The following is a 22,363-nucleotide window of genomic DNA, read 5'->3' as shown; positions in this document are numbered from 1 at the left end:
GTGAAGATGTAACCAAAGCGTAACTACACGACATGGACACAGGGTGAAGACGTGTATACTTCTTACAAGCCTGTGTGTAGGCTAAACGATTGAGGGACTTATACTCCAGTATCTTCTTTTCCTTCTTATATACTGGGCTATCTGGTGAACGTGGAGAATGACTGCCGTGACAATTTACACACACAGGAGGGGGAACACAGGGACTCCCCTCACGGAGTGGATGTCCACAGTCACCACAGAGAGGGGCCTGTGGACAGCGGGAGGACGTGTGCCCAAAACGCAAGCACTTAAAACACCTCATAGGAGACGGGATGTACGGCTTCACATCACATCGATAGACCGTAATCTTTACTTTCTCAGGGAGGGCATCCCCTTCAAAGTCCAGGATAAAGGCACCAGCATCAATGCAATAGTCGTCAGGACCCTTCTGAACACGCCGAACAAAGTGAACACCCCGCCGTCCGAGATCGTCCCGAAGTTCGTCATCAGTTTGAAGGATGAGGTCCCTGTGAAAAATCACACCTTGTACCATATTTAGAGACTGGTGGTGGGTAATGGACACAGGAATTGTGCCAAGACGGGTACAGGCACGAAGGGCCGCAGATTGGGCAGCCGAAGCAGTTTTTATCAGCAACGAACCCGACCGCATCTCGCTCGGGGGAGTCCACTTCGCCAAACTTGTCTTCAATGTGTTCCACAAAGAATAAAGGTTTGGTATTGGTGAAAGTATCCCCATCAGTCCTGGTGCAAGCTAGATAACGGGGGAAAGGTTTCGCCCCTAGCCGACGAGCCCGACCCTCTTCCCAGGGGGTAGCCACGGAAGGGAAGGCCGAAGGGGCAAGAGGGGCAGCACTCTAAGAATCAGTTCCACGCAGAGAGACGGCCGCAGAAGGATGGCCAGAGTTCTGGACCCGTATGCATTTCATTTGCATAACATCCGCCCCGATACCACCCACTCCGATCAGGGGCTCTCCTCACAGGCGCCACCCAGCCACAGCAAGGGCTGTCTGGCACGGCGGCCATTGCCGGGAGTTCCGGTGCTCCGGGATGACGAGCAACCGCTCCGAGGCGTGCGTGAGGAAGTCACAGCTCAGGTATCAGAAGTGTGATCCCTGTGTGTTCAGGGGGCTCAACCAAAAGGGTACATAGCGACCCCACCACACGGGCTGGCTACCGTGCTGGCTACGCACCCTAGCATCGGACGACGACGTGAAAGAAGAGGTGGAATGTACTAGGAGGGCGCACGTCGGAGACGCTAGGTAAGGTGCTCTTCCCCAAATGGCTCACACTACGGAGGAGAAATTTTGTAATGGAAGTCAAACCCTAGAGGGGGACCAGGGAAAAGCCAAAAGGAGGAGGTGATAACGCAACAAAGCCAAATTGTAAAACCAACAGAACCAGGAGCATAGCAGGGGCCAACATAAGCAAGGACACCGAGAGAGGGAGAAGAGAGGGCGAGTGGGAAGAAGCAAGGGGAGGAAAGGAGGGGAAGGGGAAGGAAATGCAGCCCTGGAGAGAGAGAAGGCTGCAATAGCTCGGGGCCCCGTGCTCGCCACGCACATATCCACAAAAGAGTTGGGGGGGGGGGGGGGGGGGGGATGGTGTAGGAAGCCTCAATGCGACCACCTCACCTGAACAGAGTTTTTGTCTTAAGAACCATTTCTTCGCAAATCTAGCACATTCTCTTACTAAATTAATGAAATAATACTTTCGTATTCATCAGACAGTGCCACAGTTACTTCAACAGGATGTGCACATCGACAAGTAAAACATTATTACCAGCTTTTTCCCTGGATTCCGCAGTTAAAAACAAACTTTTTCCTGGGTTAAAATACACTGTACCCCAGGTAAAGCACATTCCTCCATGTTAAGTGATAATGTACTTTCCCTCAGAGAAATTATCAGTCCTTTGAATGGTAAAGGTATTATACACTGGCACAGAACTTCCCAACTCTTTAGGAAATGAAACTCAGCAAAAACCAATGCATTTTGGAAGTATCTTTGATGTGGGGCAGTGTTTAGAATGCATATTTTCGAATTACAAAAGTATAAGCACAAATACCACCAAATTCAGCACGGTGGCTTCCGAAACACTGAAATTGAGATTACGGTGCACTTTTGTCAGCCGTTCGTAGATAATGTAGGTGATCTCTCAAGTCAATGACAGCACACATTGCACAGGGCATGTGATGTAGTCAGCCAAGTAGCACGAACACACAAACAGGAAACGTTAACGGTTTAAATTAATATACGTACAATAAAGCTACAAAAAAAGCTATGCTTTCACATGTAACACTAGTTATCAAAAATTTTTTGCTGGTGTTTTCTGAGGGTCTGTTGAGGCAGTATTCCTGACAAGCACAATTATAAATTTCACTGTTGCCCACTGCACATTTCATGGATTCCATCGATCACTTCAGCTTTTCCATAGAAAAGTTAATTACATGTGAAACTGCTCACAAACTCACCTTACATTATTATTATTATTATTATTATTATTATTATTATTAATATTATTATTTTTAAGGATAAGTATACTTTTCATCACCTTAACTGCATTATTTGTAATCTATGAAACAACTAAAAAAATACGAAAAACTGACCTTGACACTGTCTTTTTAAGCACTGTTACCCTTAAAGATATATATAATACAAATGTGCCAGTAAAATTTTAAATAATGGCGTAACTGGTTGGTCTTCTAGGCCCAAAATTTTCCTAACTGGCTGGCCCTCGAAGCGTTAAGTTTTAAATGAGAGTCAAATGCTCTGCAATTTAAAAAATTCATTGCACATTCTCACATGAAACATAATTCATCTTGTGTAATGGGAAATTTACTTTGAAAGTAACACTTCTCAAACCACCATTCGCAATATTTTCCTGCGAGTTCTTGGAAATGTGAACAGTTGTGATGTCACACTCACCAAAAACAGTTCGTTGTTACAACGTATTACACAGTCTTCACCCTAAAGCCGTTGAAACATTTCAATGTCAGCAGACGCTTGTGTGTGCACTGTATTTTGTCATTGTAAATGGCAAAGTCTCTTTTCAACTAATGTTTTATTGTAGTGTTATTCTAGTGTTTTTGTTTCATTGCTGCAATATTATTCTGCAGTAGTGGGCTAAAGTAAAATTCTTTGTTAGACTATCAGTTCTCACCAATCAAACGTATAAAAAATTAGCTGGATACTGAAACAATGAAAAAATATTGGAATTTAAAAAAAAATCCGAATTTTCTCCAGATGAAAAAATTCCCACACTTTTCCCAGGTTTACCGTGATGTATACAACCTGTTCAAAGCAGTATGACAGTAGTACTGCATGTCACACGCATTGCAATATGAAGGGATTTTCCGAAAAGAGGAGAAGTGTGGCGACAAAATGCTACACAGTGTAGCTTCGGTCTATGTCAGGTTGGCAAAAATAATTTGGTTGCAAATTGGCACAGCTATTGAGTGCTTGCGTGAAGAAACTGTCAGCTGCAGCTACTGATTGGCTCGAGTGGCGATTTTGGTCGTATACTATGTACTCGAGCTGAAGAAGCTATCATTTAAATGTTCTCCTCTCATATCTTGGAATATAATATTATTAAAAGTACGAGGTTGTGCACTTCTCTGATAGAAGGGAAAGCAGACTGCAAACCAAAAGCAGAATTCTTAAAACTGAAATGGTTGACACACTGTCACATAACTCACTTTGTCTTCGATAAATTTATTACTGCGTTAGAATCACTAATGTTCACGTTACCGAGTTTGGTGTATTATTGCCACGGACAGATATGCAACGAAAAATGTTTTGTGCAATGCTAAATAAAATAACTGTGTGATCGCTGATGCCGACAACGATCAGCATAATTTTCTAAAACAGAAGTATGTTTCACTGCCCAGTAAGATTGCACTGCTTAGAGAAATGTGCTACTACTTAGGCAAGAACAGCCGACTTGTGTACGGAGCTACTTCTTCAGCTACAGATGAAACTTAATACTGCTACAACAGCTACTAATGGCAATAGAATACGAAACTGAAGTGATTATGTTGTAATAAATAGCTATTGTCAATTAAAAATTTAATCTGCTCGAAATACTTATCCAATGTATAAAAAACAATACATATGAGGTGTGATAAAGTAAAGGGAATTTTTTAATTTCACCAGCTTTATACATCTGATTTTGAATTTATTTATTTTTTATCTTGGTCATAAACATGTTCCTTATGCATTTTTGCAGTTTCAGCTGTTTTGAATGTCTATTGTGGGCAGTCTAAAATGTTACACACGTTTTTGACTGCTCGGAGAATTTTTACATTTGAGAAAGATAATTTGCATTAAATTTTGCTTTAAATATGGAGTAAAGTGCAGGACCACATTCGAAATGTTGACTGTGGCTTTTGGTGAATCTACCATGAGTAAGACACCAATTTACAATCGGTATAAAAGTTTCAAAGAAGGTCGAGAAGATGTCGAACACTAAGACCGCCCTCGAAGCCCTATCACATCAATTACTGACGACAGTGTGGGAAAAGTGAAGAGGAGGAGCGGAGATGTTTCTACGGGTGCACGACAGCAAAATGTGTACGTAACCGCACAGAAATGCAGAACAAAGTATTGGGTCAATATTAAAATGTTAACTACACAGCCTGAAAGTGGAATAAGGAGCTAAAACAACAGGGCAGATGGATGTGTCTCGCTGACCGCAAGAAGAAAAACGGAGGAGCCAGCGACTCTGCAACACACTAAAACCTCTGGCCTAAAAGTTTAGGCCACAGTCCAGACACATAACAAAACTTTAAAACCTTCGTCACACTCATATCAGCAGCTAAAATTTTTGCTTCTGCCCTTGCATCACGGTATAACATGCACTCTGTTAAAATATGGTGGACAGAGATGTGCACACCAAAAGCATCACAAAACGGCGGATCCTCTTGCCGGAGTAAAAAACTGTGAGAGAGGGCAGTGCCCAATTCTAAGACGGGTGAAAGTTACTTCATTCTGCCTAAGCAACTGGAAGGATGAATGCCACAGCCGGGTTGTCGACTCCGCCAACCGCAGCTCATTGGCCGTCACCGCCAGCCATTCCTCAACCCACGATTGCACGCTCTTTCAGTGTAGTGCAGAAACTACAGCCTTCAAGGGAATAGGACACTGTAGAGAGCCTGTATACGGAGAGAGTGGCCATAAGTGAAGTTGGTCTTGATTGGTTGATTAGCTTTGGCAGAAAAATGGCGCCAAACGTCTCTCGCGCTTCCTATGTTCGCCGTGCTTTTGAGTTTAATTGAAGTTCAGAGGACTTTTGGAAACGATTAAAAGGTATTTGAATTACTGAGAGACTTGTTATGCGTTGTGCATGCATGTTCGATTTAGTTGTATATCGTTTTTAGTACGTAATTAGTGTTTGCGATCTTAAATACGAGTTGAAATAATGAAGTGTTTTGTGATGAAGTCGGTAGGTCTACATGTTTGAAGTAAACACATTAATAATTGTACAGTATTGTTTTTGACACCTGTAATTCGTTCTGCAGACGTTCGTAAACGATGCCAGGTTGTGCTGCATTTGGTTGTTCCAATAGAGGCGAAGGTTGATTTCGCATGTTAGCATTTCCACGCAATGAAGAAAGACGAAAGCAGTGGGCAGTCGCAGTCAACAGGGCTGACACAAATCAAACAGGAGCCTCGTGGAAACCAACCGAGTACTCTTATCTATGCGAAGTAAGTCGTTTTTGCTTTTTCCTACATATAAAACAACTTGCAATATACATAGTTAAATTTGAAAACAGACCTGTAAATTGGCTGTGTGAAAATTATTATAACACATTATTCTTATAAACAAAGGCATTTAACGAATGATTTCGCCATATTGTCTTGTGCTTTTGATTCTGTGAGTGTGTACTCCACTACTGGCCATTCAGAAGTCCCGCCCGCAGTTTGGCAGAAAAATGGCCGCCGTATCATCCGGTTGGCCACTCTCTCCCTATACAGGCTCTCTGGGACACTGTGCCACATGCTGTCCTCTACAGGCCTCCTCAGTAGTCCGATCTGCCTGTTCATTTCCTCGCATCCCTACACTACCTGGCATCCAGCAGAATGACACCTGCTTATCCTGCCACTGAAGCGTGTACTGTTGGTCATATATTAGCCAGACCAACTCCTCAACTGGGCACTGGTTCTGTAGCGATTTTAAGGCACTACTGGAATCGGAGCAGATGAGAAACCGTTTGCCCCAAATATGAGGTGAAATCCAACATTTTCGGGACTGGTGCTGCTATCTGGAAAGTAGGAGTAGTAGATCTTTGCACCGCTAGGTGGCGAGAGCTGCATATTTGACGAGTCAGTGTGTGGAGTGGCATTCAGCTGGGAGGACGTGTTGCATGCCCACAGTGATTTCCATAATACTCTGTTCGTTGTGTGGCGATTTTATGATGGATCTGTGAACATAACATCGTGTGTTATCAAATTATGTGCGAATCTCAGAAAAAGTGCTACGGAGAACCTTGCAATGATTCAAAAAGTGTTTGGGGGACAGAGCACGAGCTGTATGCGTGTGTTTGAGTGGCACGCTCGGTTCAGGGCCGGCCGTACAGACATCGAAGACAATGCTCAAATTGGAAAGCCTGTTAGCCGCACAACGTCAGACACTGTTGCCAAACTTCAACAATTGGTTCTTGTGGATTGACGTCGAACCATTCGAGACCTTGCGGATGAAGTGGGTATCGGTTACGGGACATGTCAACGAATGTTGACTGACGAATTAGGCACGCATCGTGTCACCGCAAAATTTGTGCCGAGGATCTCAACTGCCGATCAGAAGGCACAGCATGTTGAAGTGTGCACAGACCTTCGTCAGAACGCATCTGATGATCCGACCTTCTTGTCACGGGTTATCACATCTGACGAGAGCTGGATTTACAGTTATGACCGAGAGACAGAGCAACAATCGTCCCAGAGGAAGTCCCTGGTCTCTCCGAGTCCCAAAAAAGTGAGACCAGTTGTGGTGTCACAAGGCTTAGGCCTGTCCCACCCCTCATTCAATCGACCAAGACTTCTATGAATAATTGTAAGAACTAGAATAAAATTTTCACTCTGCAGCGGAGTGTGCGCTGATATGAAACTTCCTGGCAGATTAAAACTGTGTGCCGGACCGAGACTCAAACTCGGGACCTTTGTCTTCCGCGGGCAAGTGCTGTACCGACCGAGCTACCCAAGCACGACTCACGCCCCGTCCTCACAGCTTTAATTCCGCCAGTACCTTATCTCCTACCTTCCAAACTTCACAGAAGCCCGTTTGCAAACCTTGCAGAAGGTCCCGAGTTCGAGTCTTGGTCCGGCACACAGATTTAACCTGCCAGGAAGTTTAAATTGTAAGAACAGTTATTATTATTATGTTCTTTAAGTTTGTTTTTGGGTTTTCAGAAATACTGTGGGAAGAAAGTTTATTTATGTTGCAGGTAATGTGGAAGACCTTGCCCGACGATCACCACGAAAGTTCGACGTAGCGGCAAGTGGGCGAGGAATAAAACGAATGCTGCAAACTACCGCGAGCCACGGAAGAGCCCGGGCCGCGAGGGCGTCGAGCTTTCTAGGTTGTTGTTGGACGACTTCAAAGGAAGAGATGTTCTGCTTTCTCTTTGTAAACAGATCGATAGAGTCTCGAAAGGTTCACGTAAAACGCATAGGTGGGGGACACATTAGGTGGGACCCGATGCCTGTAATACTTCCACAGTTATTAAAAAGTTGTTAAACGGCAAAACCAATAGTTCATCATTCATATAGATAAAAAGTAGTAAAGATATAGGAAAGGAAGAGTTGCGGCATCATAACGAAAAGTGATACATCGCTCAGCAACGAAGAAGGGCGTAAACAGCAGGTGTTATGTGGTGAAAACAAATCAACTGATAAAATAGTAAGTAATTAAAATAGTAATTAAGCATAAAGCCACGTAACATTGCAAGTTGAAGAGTAAAGTGAAGAGCGCGATCATCGTTTTCTTTGATACCGAGGGAATTGTGCACAAAGAATTCATCCCACCCAACCAAACATTGAATTCCACATACTAGTGTGATGTTTTGTGATGGCTCTGTGAAAACGTGCAGTGACGAAGGACCGAATTTTGATGTCAAGGGAACTGGCTGCTGCGTCACGACAATGCGCCCTGTCACACATCCTTGCTCACCGGGATCTTTTTGGCAAAAATCACACGGCGTTGTACCCCACCCACCGTACTCACCAGATTTGGCACCTTACGACTTCGCGCTATTCCCAAAACTGAAACTCGAGTTGACAGGCTGTCGGTTCGACACTCTAGAGAGGATTCGAGAAGGATTGCTGACGGTGATAAACACCCTCAAAGAACAGGATTTCCAGAAAATGTTTGACCGGTGGCAGAAACACTGGGATCGGTGTGTACGTGCGGAGGGGAACTACTTCGAGGCTGATGGTGATTACTAGTCCAAAGGTCAGGTTTTCAACAGATGGCAGCACCAGTACCAAAAATTTTGGATAGCACCTCGTATGACCCATCCGCTCCAGTGCCTTCAGAATCACATGGAGCTCCACTTAGAAAATGGTATGCTCGTCAGGAAGGTGAATCTCTGTGACACGGTCGGGAAACTCCCTTGTTTGGAGCCATCAGTGTACACTACAGTGTAACTGTGACACATATCTAGAATGTAAAAAACAGATTGAAATGTAAAATCTGACATACAGTCTTTCTTTAAATTGGTCAAGTCTAAAATAAGTTTGGGCCTCCAGAGAAGCCAAGGAAGAAATCTGCTCCAACTGCAATGTAAAATATGAAGATCAGCCACACCCATCTCTGAAGGCAATCCTGTGCACTAATCCCATAGGGCTTTGTTACCTGTCGCCGGTTACAAAAAAGTCTTTCCAGTGGAGGCTGAGCAATGGTATGGTATGTGGATGTATGTAGTGTGGACAGTGTTTTACATGCCTGGTGCACCATAAGTAGCTGTCACCTACCGTGAAATGGTAGTTCACCAGCCTCGGAAAAGAGGATTGGTATGGAGCTTGTTCTGAATACCTCAGAGGCCAAAAAAATCCCTTCACAGTGCACCAAGTCTGGCATCTTTAAGTAAGAGGGTCTCGCAAACCCTTACACTGTGCACCCATAATCGAGCCGAGATCGCACAAATGCCCTGTAAAACCAGAGCAGACGAGTCCTGTCTGCTCCCCGTGTACTGTAGCTACGACATTTTAAAATACTTAAAGGCTTAAGTGACCGTTTTTTCACATCCTTAAGATGTGAAAACCACATAAGCTTAGAGTCAAATATGAGGCCCCGAAACCTCACCATCTTTAAAAGTAAGGACAGTCTCTCTCATTCTCAACTCAGGAAAATTTGAAATGGAACGAGGACGGTTAGAAAGAACACATACAGACTTCTCTGCGGAAAACTTGAAAGCACTCTTCTGCGTCCATTCATCCAAATGTCAAAGAGTTTGTTGCAACTGATGTGTTGTCATTGTGAGGCTCTAAGAGCATAGCATGGAGAAGTCATCCACAAACAAAGAACACTGGACAGGACTGTTCACTAAGGACGTAATTCTATTAATAGCTATGGTGAAGACCCTTAAAATGCTATCTCGAGGGACACCATTCTCCTGCTCGATGCGATCAGACGGGCCGCAACCGACTCGGTATCTAAAATATCGTGGCGAGAGGAAAGACTGAATGAAAATGGGAAGACAAACACAAAAACCCCATTCGTGAAGTTGCTCGAGGATAAGATGCCTCTGACTAGTATTTTAGGCCTTCTCAATGTCAAAAAATATACCTGGAAGGTGATACTGGCATAGGAAAGCCTGTTGTACAGCTGCCTCCAGTAAGGCCAGGTTATCAAAGATGGAGTGATACTTCCTGAACCCATACTGGAAGTGACTAAGGCGGCACCTGGATTCTAAGATCAAGACAAGGCAGCAGTTTACCATCAGCTACAAAGTTTTTCCCACACAGCTAGTGAGGGCAACACTACAGTAACTTCTCGGCGATGTACGATCTTCCCAGCTTTTAAGAGAGGAATTAAAATTGCCTCACGTCACGAGTCGGGAAAGTGACCCGACGCGTTTAAAAGTGAGAGAAGGATATCTTTGTTTTGCCTCGTGAGGTGCTGCAGCATACTAGAACGGATTCTGTCGTGACCAGGGGACATGTCACGAGCCGCAGACAGTGCAGAATCCAGCTCCCGCACGGAAAATGAGCAGCTGTGATCTTCATCAGTGGTGGACCAGATGTCCAAACTACACCTGTCTACGGATGCTCACTGACAGTTGCAGTAACTGTGGCAAAATAGGCTGCCGTAGTCTGGGCAGTGTTCTGTGGATTGGTTTGGAGAGTGCTGTTCCACATTACAGAAGCCATGGGGCACATCCCTGTCTCCCAGAAATTCTCCTGATGTCTCCCATACAACAGAGCAGTTCCTGGAACAATTAATGGTGTTCAAGAACTGTTGCCACAACCTCTCGTTGCTCCCTCCAATAATTCAGCAGTACTTTGCCTTCGCCACATAAAAGGCTGCAAGATTCTCTGTAGTTGGCCGACACAAACCTACGCAGGGCTGCACACCTAGTCCTGTCCACCGAGGGACAGCTTGTCTCTTCTGTTGTCCCGTGGCCTGTGGAATGGATGCTGCAGCGGCACAGTGTAATACGATCCACCCGTGCCTCGACATTGGCACAGTGTTCAATCTGGGCCAACTGGCTATAAAGTGTCCAGTCTGCTCTACCGTGCACCCGTCGCAGTGGTTTCCTTTCAGGTTCCACTCCATCTGGCAGATGAATAAAGATCGGGAAGTGATCACTTCTGTGCAAATCCCGACCACTTTCCATCAAGCAGTATGAGCAAGAGTTGGAGAGCAAAGTGAGAGATAAATGGCAGAGAACAACCCAGCTGCCGTACAGAAATGTGTGCCGTGTCCCGTATTCAGCAAGTACGCACACGACCACACGAGAAGCTTCTAAATTTCTCTACCACTGGGGCATGTAGCTGCAGAGCCCCAAAGCACACTGTGTGAATTAAAATCACCGCAGAGGTTGAAGGGGCGGGGGAACTGTGTAATAAGGTCGGTTACGGCCTCTTCATCGAGCACATCACGTGGGGGCAAGTAAACGGAACAAATCGTCAAAGGATGACGCACGTGCACTGATATGGTAACTGCTCGTAAAGTCGTCGTAGGGAGGGAAGTGAGGAACGGTAGTCGGTACTGACGAAAGTACCTATCCTCTGGAAAATTGCCAAATCACCAGACAGTGTAAAAATAATTACTCATAAGTAAGTAGTCCATTTATTTACATCACCTGTTGTTGTTGTTGTTGTTGTGGTGGTCTTCAGTCCTGAGACTGGTTTGATGCAGCTTTCCATGCTACCCTTTCCTGTGCAAGCTTCTTCATCTCCCAGTACTTACTTCAACCTAAATCCTTTTGAATCTGCTTAGTGTATTCATCTCTTGGTCTCTCTCTATGATTTTTACCCTCCACGCTGCCCTCCAATACTAAATTGGTGATCCCTTGATGCCTCAGAACATGTCCTACTAACCGGTCCCTTCTTTTTGTCAAGTCGTGCCACAAACTCCTCTTCTCCCCAATTCTATTCAATACCTCCTCATTAGTTATGTGATCTACCCATCTAATCTTCAGCATTCTTCTGTAGCACCACATTTCGAAAGTTTCTATTCTCTTCTTGTCCAAACTATTTATCATCCATGTTTCACTTCCATACATGGCTACACTCCATACAAATACTTTCAGAAATGACTTCCTGACACTTAAATCTATACGAAGGACGAAATGAGTAGCAGCAAGATTTGTTCCGAAACGGTTGAATCTCAGCTCAAAACAAATTCACACAGACATCACCCAGGAATTGCTGAACGAATTCAACAACGATCCAAAATTTCTAAAGAAGGTTACAATAGGTGACGACACAAGGGTATACTGGACCGACATCGAAGCAGACACCCAATTGGGCAAATGGAAATTGCCTGAAGAGTCAGGATCGAAAAATTCGACACGTTCGATCACGCATGAAGGTGCTTCTCAGTTTTTTCTTCGACTACAATGGGACAGTGTATCACGATTTCCTGCCTTACCGTCATACTGCCAATAAGGAATACTCCTCGGAAGTAACGCACTGTCTGCATAAAGCAATCCGAAGAAAAATACCAGAATTGTGGCAAAACCACTCGTGGAAATTGCATCACGCCAATGCTCCCACTCACACCTGAAAGCTAATCCATGCCTTTTTTTTTTGCCTCACCTACCATATTTGCTGGACATGGCCCCCTGTGTCTTCTCTTTATTTCCGATGGTGAAGGAAACCGTGAAAGGACGTCATTTTGCCACCACTGATGAGGGAAACTAGAACCACTGAGGGTGCTGAGCACCGTAACAAAAAGTGAGTTCCATAAGTGCTTCCAAGCTCGGAACAAGTGCTGGCACGCTTGTATTATATCTGAGGGGGATTACTTTGAAGGGGACAAAGGTGAATTTGATGAACAAATGAAGATTCTTTAAACAAAAATTCCCACAACTTTTTTGTCACACCTCATTCTACTGTAACATACAAATTTGCACAACTTTAATCGTGTAGCTGATTGTGTCGGCACCAGAGAAGTGTGTACACACAGTGATCGACGCACTGCTCCACCTACCATGAGCCGCGTCCCCTCTCCAGGCGACTGACGAGCCCTCGGTCCAACAGCCCACCGAAAGCAGTAGAGATGTGAGTCTTCAGTCCACCCGAGTCACCGCTGCAGCCCAGCGGAGCCATCGATGTGGTAGAACTGGTGATCGGCACGCTGCAACACGGACAGACTTACTTTGCTGTGAGGTATGGAAAAATTCACAAAACAACCCTACTCCCTTCAAAATACTCTCCATTGCAGGTAAGGATATGGAAATTTGCTGAAATGGAAAATTTTGAATACCTCGCTACATGGTTCAACAGGTAAAATATTTTAAAACAGGAAATAAACCAACGTATTGTGAACGGGTCTAAAACTTATTTCAGTCTAAAGCTCATAATGTCCTCCGAGAATCCGTCAATTGAGACCAAACTTAATGCATACGATGCAGTGATAATTCCAGTATTGTTGTATGGGACAGAAACCCTAAGTACAACAATCAACAATGAAGAAAACTTGGCAGTCTTCGAAAGAAAAATTACGAGAAGGATTTTTGGACTTTTCCAGGACAGGAGCTCGTGGAGACGTAGAAAAAAACCAAGAATTGTACGAGCTGATGAGGCAACCGAACATCGTTCAAAAACTGAAAGCACTGAGAATAAGCTCGGTAGGCCACGTTACTAGGAGACCAGACACCTCTCGGGCAAAAGCTGTAGGTATGTGAAGACCTGACGGTGCCCGTCCAATCGGAAGATCCAGAAAGATACGGGAGGACGAGTTACAGAAAGACATCTGCCAACTAGGAGTCCGTGACAACTGGATACAAAGCGCAGAAGATCGCCGTCTACAGAGTAGCACTGTGAGGTCGGCACACGATCTACGGGGGTCCTCGATCGCCGATCTGATTGATAACAGCTAATACATTTGTCCCACTGGGGTTACCACTGTTCAAAACATTTCTTGCAGTAATCTTTGTAAATGGCCGACAGCTCCTCCCACGACTTCTTCAATGTTATCAAATCTGTGTCCTTCCGTGCCCTTTTTCGTGCGTGGATATAAGAAATTCGTCTACGGAGCCAGGTCAGGCAAATAACGTGCACGGGGTAGTGGAAGCACACTATTTTTAGCCAAAAATTGTACAACAGATGGCTGTGTGTGCATGTGCATTGTCACGGGGAGGAACCAATCTGTCTGCCACAAATCTTGTCAAAATTCGCTGATCCAAGCTCCTAGGTGACCCACTAATCTCTGACAGTCGATCAATTGTCTGCTGAAGGTTTGTGAACACAAGCTCTCAAATTTTTCTAGGTCTACTGTTGGACGTCCAGAATGACGTTTGTTGTCAACAGACATGCCACCATTTTCAAATAGAGGAAACCACTCTTACACTCCAGTTTTTCCCACAGCGACATTATGGTAAGCTGTTTTAATGTTAAAACAGTTTCAGTAGCATTTTTACTGAGCAGAAAACAAAATTTCACAGTTGCATGTTATAACAATATGAGTCAGGATAGATGTAACGGAACTTGAATTGCGTATTTGCCTCTATTGGTTACGGTAGAGAGATCGATCTTTCGGTCCTGTCTGTATATTTATATATAATATTGCACAAATAAAGGCAGGGCGAGTGTAAAGCTATTGTTAAAAATGCACGCCGCACGATTTGTTACGATTTTGTCGGTCATAATAAGAATAACATGCTTTTGAATACAATTAAAATATAACGGCGATACCTGTTTAGTGTTATTGGAAATAATATGTAGTAAATTAATGAGTAAGGTAGCCGATCCTATAAGAGGAGGTAAAATTGGGCATATTGAGGTGTTCTGCTTTATATCGACGAAGTACAAAAGTGCTAATTGTGCGTAGCGAAAAAATATAGGGGTGAGTTTTAAATAACTATGGTATACAATCAGAGTAACAAAAGGACATTTAGTTACACAAAATCGCAGATAGCGAAGCGTGGTCATTAAATTGAGTACACCTACAGGGCGGTCAATTCCGGGATAGATCTATACGCATCTCACGAGTGACGCGGTATTGAGACCGTTTTTTTTTTTTAATTATATTGCGGACAGCAGGCTCCAATTTATGAAAAGGAGAAAAATGTTAACTTTTACTCGAACTCTTAATAATTGCAGATCGGAGAGAAAAGTGTGTAATTGTCTTACGCCTAACAAACATTCGTGGAGGGCGGTGGCTAAACATATCATTATCATTGACTGTTGGTGTCGAGCAACCAAAACTGTTCATCAAAGGGTTTCGATGGAACTTGGGAGTTAGGGTTCAGGCACTCGCATATACTCCACACCAGAGTGTGAATGAGTGGTGAATGCAAAATAAAACTGTGAACAAAGTTACGTTAAATAAAACAGAAGAAACAAGACAGTTCGGTCTTATCTGTTATTATTCCACAAACTGTAACATTTCTTATTGTCGTACGAAGCCTTTATAGATGATCTTTATGACAATTTGCTTTGAAGGGATCTCGTTATGAGTTAAGTTTTGAGGACCTGGTCAAGAGGGGGTAGTTCGTAGATCCTAACTACTGCAGCTATTCTGGAATCAGGTGCTACCGTGACCGTTGTGTGTTGTCAATGGCTTAAGGTTACCATATCTCATACTCTAGGATCGCCTTTCCTCTTGGTATAACGGTGCCTCACTGCAACAACGGCAACGCCGACGACGAAGGAAGATACGGTAGAATGTTGTTCATTTAAGCTTGCCACCATAAAAAATTAAACACGAACAAAAGAGCACAAGCAGAAACAATCACAAACAGGTCTACAACACAGGTGGCACTGAACTAGTAAGGAGTTGCCCTGTACATGCCTAGAGCAGAAATGCGTACTGCACAAGCTCCGCTCACGGCAATATCATTCCTTCTCCTCCTCTTTCTTTTTGGGTACCCCTTCATATATACATCAGAAAAAGGTGAACGGGAAGTAGAGGAAAGGGTTGCAGAGCTGAAGATGATAGAAGAACAACAGAGGGCAGTGAAACAGACAAAAGCCATACAAAATTTGAAACTTCCTGGCAGATTAAAACCGAGACTCAAACACAGGACCTCTACCGACTGAGCTCCCCAAGCTAAGCTCATGATCCATCCTCACTTCACTTCACTTCCATCAGCACCTCGTCTCCTACCTTCCAAACTTCACACAAGCTCTCTTGCAAAACCTGCAATGCTAGCACTCCTGGAAGGCTGTGGCTAGTGATGTGGGCCGGACAAATGCCCACTGAGCAGTACATTTATAAATGGGCAACCTGTCCAGGAATTTGCCCAAAGCAGTTTTAAATGCCAAAAATCTAGGCATTTATTAAAAATGTACTTTTTTAATTTTTCACTACCAATATTAGTTGTTAGTAAATGTTTACATTTAAACATATGTATGTCATTTATTGCCATCTTCAACTTTTGTAGTCCTGTCTTCCTCAGTTGCGTTTAATATTACGGTATATTGATAATTTTTACTTACGGACCGTCTGACAGCAACTGAATAAAACACAATTTTAGGGCCATACGTGTTTCGCCTTTATTTTCTGCAAGGTATCGTCAGTGGCCTGGAATATGTACATATGTTCGCTATTTAATTTACATTTTTGTCACTGTGCCTATAGGTTATAAACAGTTCTGGTGGTTGGTATTTCCTATTAAGTAGTAATGTTTTGAACTGGACTTGCAGGTTGTGTGGACAATTTCTTACATATTATGCTCCTGTTGCATTTTTGGTGTTGTTCTTTTGTTCTTCTTCTTACGAATGCCAATTTGCGGTTCATGTCAAGAACTACTTTTAAACCTGAGTTTCTTTTACTACCCCAAGAACTGACCTCACTAAAGATGTAAAAGTTACGTTTACAGTCCAATTCATTTCCCCTAATAATTCTTCCCTAGCTCTCGAGCAGCTTTTTCAACTCAGTTACACAACCACTACAGAAAAAGTGTTGAGAAACACTTTTTCCAATACAAAATATCAGTTTAAATTTCGTTTTTATCCCCTGCTTATCAATTAAAATGCTCAAATGTCTGGGTATTTATGAACTTTGGGCATCTGCCCAGGCATTTGCCCTTACTTATAAATGCCCAAGCATTTTAAATCACTAGCTGTGGCTAAGCCATGTCTCCGCAATATCCTTTCTTCCAGGAGTGCTAGTTCTGCAAGTTTCGCAGGAGAGCTTCAGTGAAGTTTGGAAGGCAGGAGAAGAGGTACTGGCGGAAGTAAAGGTGTGAGCGAGGTTGCAAGTTATGCTCAAGTAGCTCAACTAGTAGCGATTGCACATTTTGGAAAGAATCTTTTGTGTGTGGCGACACGCACACTGCATATTTACATATTAAAAATTTGTAAACATGAATTCCTCTAAATACAGAACAGCCGCTTCTGAAACACTGAAATCGAGATTGTGACGGGCTTTTGTCAGCCAATCAGCTCACATCACGTGATCTTGCCACCCAATTTCAGCGGCTATTCAGAACACAGGACATGTGATATAGACAGCCAATAGCAACACCACTGTTATGCAACATGAACAAACAAATAGGAAAAGTTCAAGGTTTAAATTAAAACACACACAGTACAGCTATAAGAAAAGCTAAGCTTTCACATATAATACTGTTCTTTTTTAGCGCATGTTACCCTTAAAATTTTAAACATTTACATAAATGGCTGTTTTTTGGGCCTGAAGTTTTTCCAGGTGGCTGGTCCTCAAAGAGTTAAGTTATGAATGAGAGTCAAATGCCCCCAATTTAAGAAACTCAGCAAATTCTCACACGTAATTTAATTCATCTTGTGTAAAACAAAATTTACTTTGAAAGTAACTTTCTCAAACCACAATTCACTATATTTTCCCATTAGAAATGTAAACAGTTGTGACATGTGCTCATCAGAAACAGTTTTGTCATATGAAGCACTGCACAGTCTTCGTCCTAAGGCCTTTGACGCATCTTGCAGCCAGCTGACATTGTGTATGTACTGTGTTTTGTTGTTGAAAATGGTGCATTTTCTTTGGAACTGAAGTTTTATTTTGGTGTTATTTTCTCGTATATGTTTTACGGCTGCAGTACTACTCTGCAGTAGTGGGCTAAAGTAAAATTCTTTGTTAGAATATCAGTTCTTAATCAGTCAAAACCACAAAAATTTAACTGAAAACTAAACAATGAAAAATTCCCATAATTCTAAAAAATTCTCAGAATTTTCTTGGCTGAAAAAATTTCTGCTTTTTTCCCCAGGGCATAGACACCCTAAATATAAGGTGACCATCTGTCCCGTTTTCTTCGGGACAGTCCCGATTTTTGTGTGTCTGTCCCGAATTTTTTCAAAGGTAATTCGGGACACCTGTTTGTCTCAAAATTAACAATCATGACCCAATTTGTCCCGAATTAGACATTCATTTTACCTGTATCAGTATATTTTATTATTAATTTTAGTTATGGTGGGAAATTGTATGACAAGAGGGTACGACAAATTGTCGAAACCGTTATCAAACTGTTTCTACTGTGCAAACACGTGTTGGCCTCAGCTCGAACAGCTAATGGGCAGTCAGAGATCACGGAAACTGGGAAAAAGTCGCACTCGAACGCATTCGTGAGGTCGAAAACGGTTCTAACCGTAACTCGGACAGAAGAAGGAAGAAATCTACATATTTTCTGATAGCCGTGAAAGAGGCAGAGGAGGTTTTATGGCAAAATTGCAGACGAAATACAAATTAACTCGAACAGACGAACAGTAACATATGCTCTCATTGACTTTGGCGTCACCAATGCAGTTTATGCTGGTCTCTAGAATACTACCATCTGTCATCTGTGTGTGCCATATTATATCAGACAGAATTTTGTGTTGTCGTGTTATGGTATATTACATTGCCCTGATCACACTCGTTCATCTTAGTAGGTATTAATAAAATGTAAATGTGCTTTTCTTTGTAACAAATTTAACTGAAACCTTCTTCTCATATAATAAATAAATAAATAAATGTAGCCTATTTTGCAAAATTTTTAATGTGTCCCTGAAATATGCTTTCCCGGCTGATACACAAAGTTGAAATATGCTCACTTTTTTTTTTATTTACTTAGATTTGGCATATTTCGTGACAGTACCTTTTCCGTTAAATGTTTACAAGGCGATATTGGTCTTGGCTTCAGTTGTCTAATGGAAGTATGATTCCTCAATGCATCTTTGTCGGCTGCAGAAATGACCTGGTTCAATGTGTGTGGCTCATTTTTGGTGCTTCAAAATACCATTTCTTCGAATGTAGTTTCTTCTTAAAGTTTGTATAAGAAAAAATAGTAACATAATTCAAAATTATTTATGATGGCGACCTGCACATTCTTCTACCGTCAACACACACCAAGAGTTAACTGCCGACTGACTATAGTCAAAGACGACTCCAGTGTCAAAGACATTTTACACAACACACAAGCTTCCACTTGTAATCAGTCTCTTTGCTATTCTTCGACACATTTACTAATAGTAATCGATATACTTTCACTCACAAAAATATAAGTAAATTAAAATATAATAAGGCAAATTATAATAAAAAATTCTGACAAAAAATATAAGAAAACTTTTACAATTTGGTATCGACAAATCCGGTAAAAAAAAAAAAACAACAGATCTCCCAGATCCATTACATCCCGCATTTGGGCCTAGGAAATATGTTAATGTCCCGAATTTGAGTCTAGAAAATATGGTCACCTTACTGAATAAGCATCAAATAATTTTCAACCATCATCTATCAACACCTCAGTTCAATGTTACTATGTAGAGTACAGCCATTCTTTTCAAAATTTCCAGCCACATCCCACCCTTCAATCTCCCGTCTGGTCCGATGCGGCCCACCGTCGCTTCCTCTCCTGTGCCAACCTCCTCGCCCCAGATCAGCACCTGCAACAAGTTTCCTCAGTTATTTGCTGGACGTATTCCAATCTCCACCTCCCCCTACAGCTCCCTCTTGAACCGTGGAAGTTATTCTCCGATATGTTAGTACACATTCTGTCAACCTTTCCCTTCTTCTAGTCCACATTTTCCACCCTCCATTCCTCCCTGCGATAACCTCTTCACTTCCATTCTTATCAATTCACTTAACTTTCATCATCATTCAGTAATACCATATATAAACACACCGATTCTCTTCTGTTCCGTTTTTCCCCGCTGCCCACAACTCATTTACCAGGTGGTTACAAGTAAACTGACAGTGTTGTGAGTGCTGCAGTGTGGGCTCTATACATTGCAGGATGCTGAAACATCATAGGTATGTTCGTCAATTGGTGCGCTTGCATCATATGTTGGAGGGGGAGGGGGGAAAAAAAGGTTGCTTTTCCTGCCACAGGAGCAGAATGTGAAAAGCTTCCTATTTTGACGTTTATATGCTGTTTATCATTGGCGACGTTGGTGGATTTCTCTTCGGAAGTGACTGTTAGTGTAATGGGTGAAGAAAGTTGAAGTTTTGTATATGAAATTACAAGATCTAAACTTTGCTCCCACCGTTTGCCAATTAGTGGCAACGATGGTAAGTAGCGATCCAAAGAAGCACACCACAGACGTCAGGCAGTTAGCTCGGCCCTCGGTCAACATAACCTCATGCAAACATTAGTTGATTGGTGTCTGCATCAAAGTTGTTCTTGATTGAAAATGTCAGTTTACGAGCCTCTTTCTCATCATTGGCGGGAGGTGGTACTGTTTTGTTTCAATACGAAGAAAAAAGCGCCTGAGTCTCATCGAATGCACTCAAGTACGTATGGTAAGGATACTATTAGTGAAAAAACGTGTCGTGAGTGGTTTCAAAGTTTCAAGAACGGTGACTTTAATGTTTTAGACTGGTGGGAGAGAGAATGTTTTCGAAGATGCAGAATTGGAGACATTGCGGAGCGAAGACTCGAAGATGCAGAATTGGAGACATTGCCAAGTGAAGTCTCACGTCAAACTCGAGAAGAATTGGTACGATTAGTGGGAGTGACACAGCAAGCCATTTCAAAATGTCTCAAGGCCAAAGGCACGATTCAGAGAGAAGGAACTTGGGTCCCTTATGAGCTGAAACCGAGAGATGTTGAATGGCATTTGTGTGTTTGTGAACAGTTGCTTTAGAGGCAAAAATGGAAGGGATTTCTGCATCGCATTGTGACAGGGGACAAGAAATGGTTCATTACGATAACCCTAAATGCAAAAAAATCATGGGGATATCCCGGCCATGCTTCCACATCGACGGCCAAACCGAATATTCACAGCTCTGAGATCCTGATCTCCATTTCGTGGGACCAGCTTGGTGTCATGTACTATGAGGTGTTTAAACTGAGTGAAACAGTCACCGGTGCTCGTTCTCGAACGCAGTTAATGCGGCTGAGCAGAGCATTAAAAGACAAACGGTCGCAATACTGTGAGAGGCACGATAAAGTGATTTTGCAGCACGACAGCGCTCAACCCCACGCTGCAAAAGAGGTCAAAACACACTTGGCAATGTTAAAATGGTAAGTCCTACCCCACCCGCCGTATTCTCCAGACACTGCTCCCTCTGACTATCACCTGTTTAGATCAATGGCGCATGGCGTGGCTGACCAACTTCAGATCTCACGGAGAAGTCACGAATTGGATCGATTCGTGGATCACTTCAAAAAGATGAACAATTTTTTCGGCGCAGGATTCGCACACTGCCCGAAAGATGGGAGAAAGTAGTGGCCAGCGATGGATAATACTTTGAATGATACACGTGTAACCAATTTGTTTCATTAAAGCCTCAAATGTAGGGGGAGAAATGGCGAAAGCAAAGTTGTACACTTTGTACTACTGAGAAGAAAGACCGAGCATTGTTCGTATAGTTGTTTTATCAGAATAGCAGCACTCAATTGCAGAAATATTGCTGCCAAACAGGTGCAAAGAGGTCCCATGTCAATAAGTGTGGTAAAGAATGTGATCAAGAAATGTGAAGAAACAAGTGAATTAAGTGGTGCAGCAAGGAGAGGGAGGGGGCGTACTCCCACGGCAGTTGATGAAGTTGCTGTAGCTATAGCCGACTGGACAGCAAATGCCACAAATTCTGGAGCCAGTGCTCGAGCTGTGTCACGGGAATTCTCTCTGCCCTGGTCAACAGTTCAAAAGATTTTGTGACACATTTTACACTGGTATCCATGCTAGACTCCGAATGTCACAAAATGAAGCCCCAAGACAGGCTACAACACCAAGACTTTGCCCTCGATTTTTTGGCACACATACGGCCATTCTACTCTGCTGTACATTGTGCAGGAACATCCACTTTATGCGACTGTGTGATGTGCTTTCAGAAGATCCTTCGTTTCGCAGTCCATTTTCCTTTGAGGAGATGACACCTCTTCGACCTGTTAGGTGTAGTCACACCTGCAAGATATAAGGACCTCCTCATGCAACACACGATTCTAGCTTTCCAAGAACACAAATAGCTCCGCACCACTATTTCGTGCAGGTCGGGGAGACACCACCCTTCGCTCCCCAGGTGGAAGACTTACTTCGAGAAACCTTCAGTAACGAAAACATCGTCGCTAGGCAATTCCGACAAGGTGTGTGGCCTTCCACATCCTCCCACCGAAAACCGTGTGACTTCTGGTTGTGGGATATTTGAAAGAGGGTCTCCATTAGAGATGTATCCAGACTGTTCCTGATCTGAAGGATAGCATACGAGGACATACTGCTCTGTTTACACCAGATATCCTGCAAGCAACTGTCAAACGTGGCGTATTACGGATGCAGAAATGTGCCGAGTCGGGAGACCGTATTG

At 43.1% G+C, this 22,363-nt stretch overlaps 1 protein-coding gene across 3 annotated transcripts in view; it reads right to left on the bottom strand.

The window, feature by feature from the left end:
* Positions 1–22,363, bottom strand: part of LOC126427106 (uncharacterized) — a 250,867-nt gene that overhangs the window by 182,545 nt on the left and 45,959 nt on the right. For all 3 annotated transcript variants that reach the window (XM_050089322.1, XM_050089321.1, XM_050089320.1), the window contains one exon: positions 12,650–12,796. In XM_050089322.1, coding sequence (XP_049945279.1) covers positions 12,650–12,796 — 147 coding nt within the window. The remainder of the gene's footprint in view (positions 1–12,649; positions 12,797–22,363) is intronic.

This window comes from Schistocerca serialis, chromosome 11, assembly GCF_023864345.2.
Source record: "Schistocerca serialis cubense isolate TAMUIC-IGC-003099 chromosome 11, iqSchSeri2.2, whole genome shotgun sequence".
Classification (NCBI taxonomy): Eukaryota; Metazoa; Arthropoda; class Insecta; order Orthoptera; family Acrididae; genus Schistocerca; species Schistocerca serialis.
The sequence above is the reverse complement of the archived record's forward strand: the minus strand, read 5'-3'. Positions and strand labels throughout refer to the sequence as shown.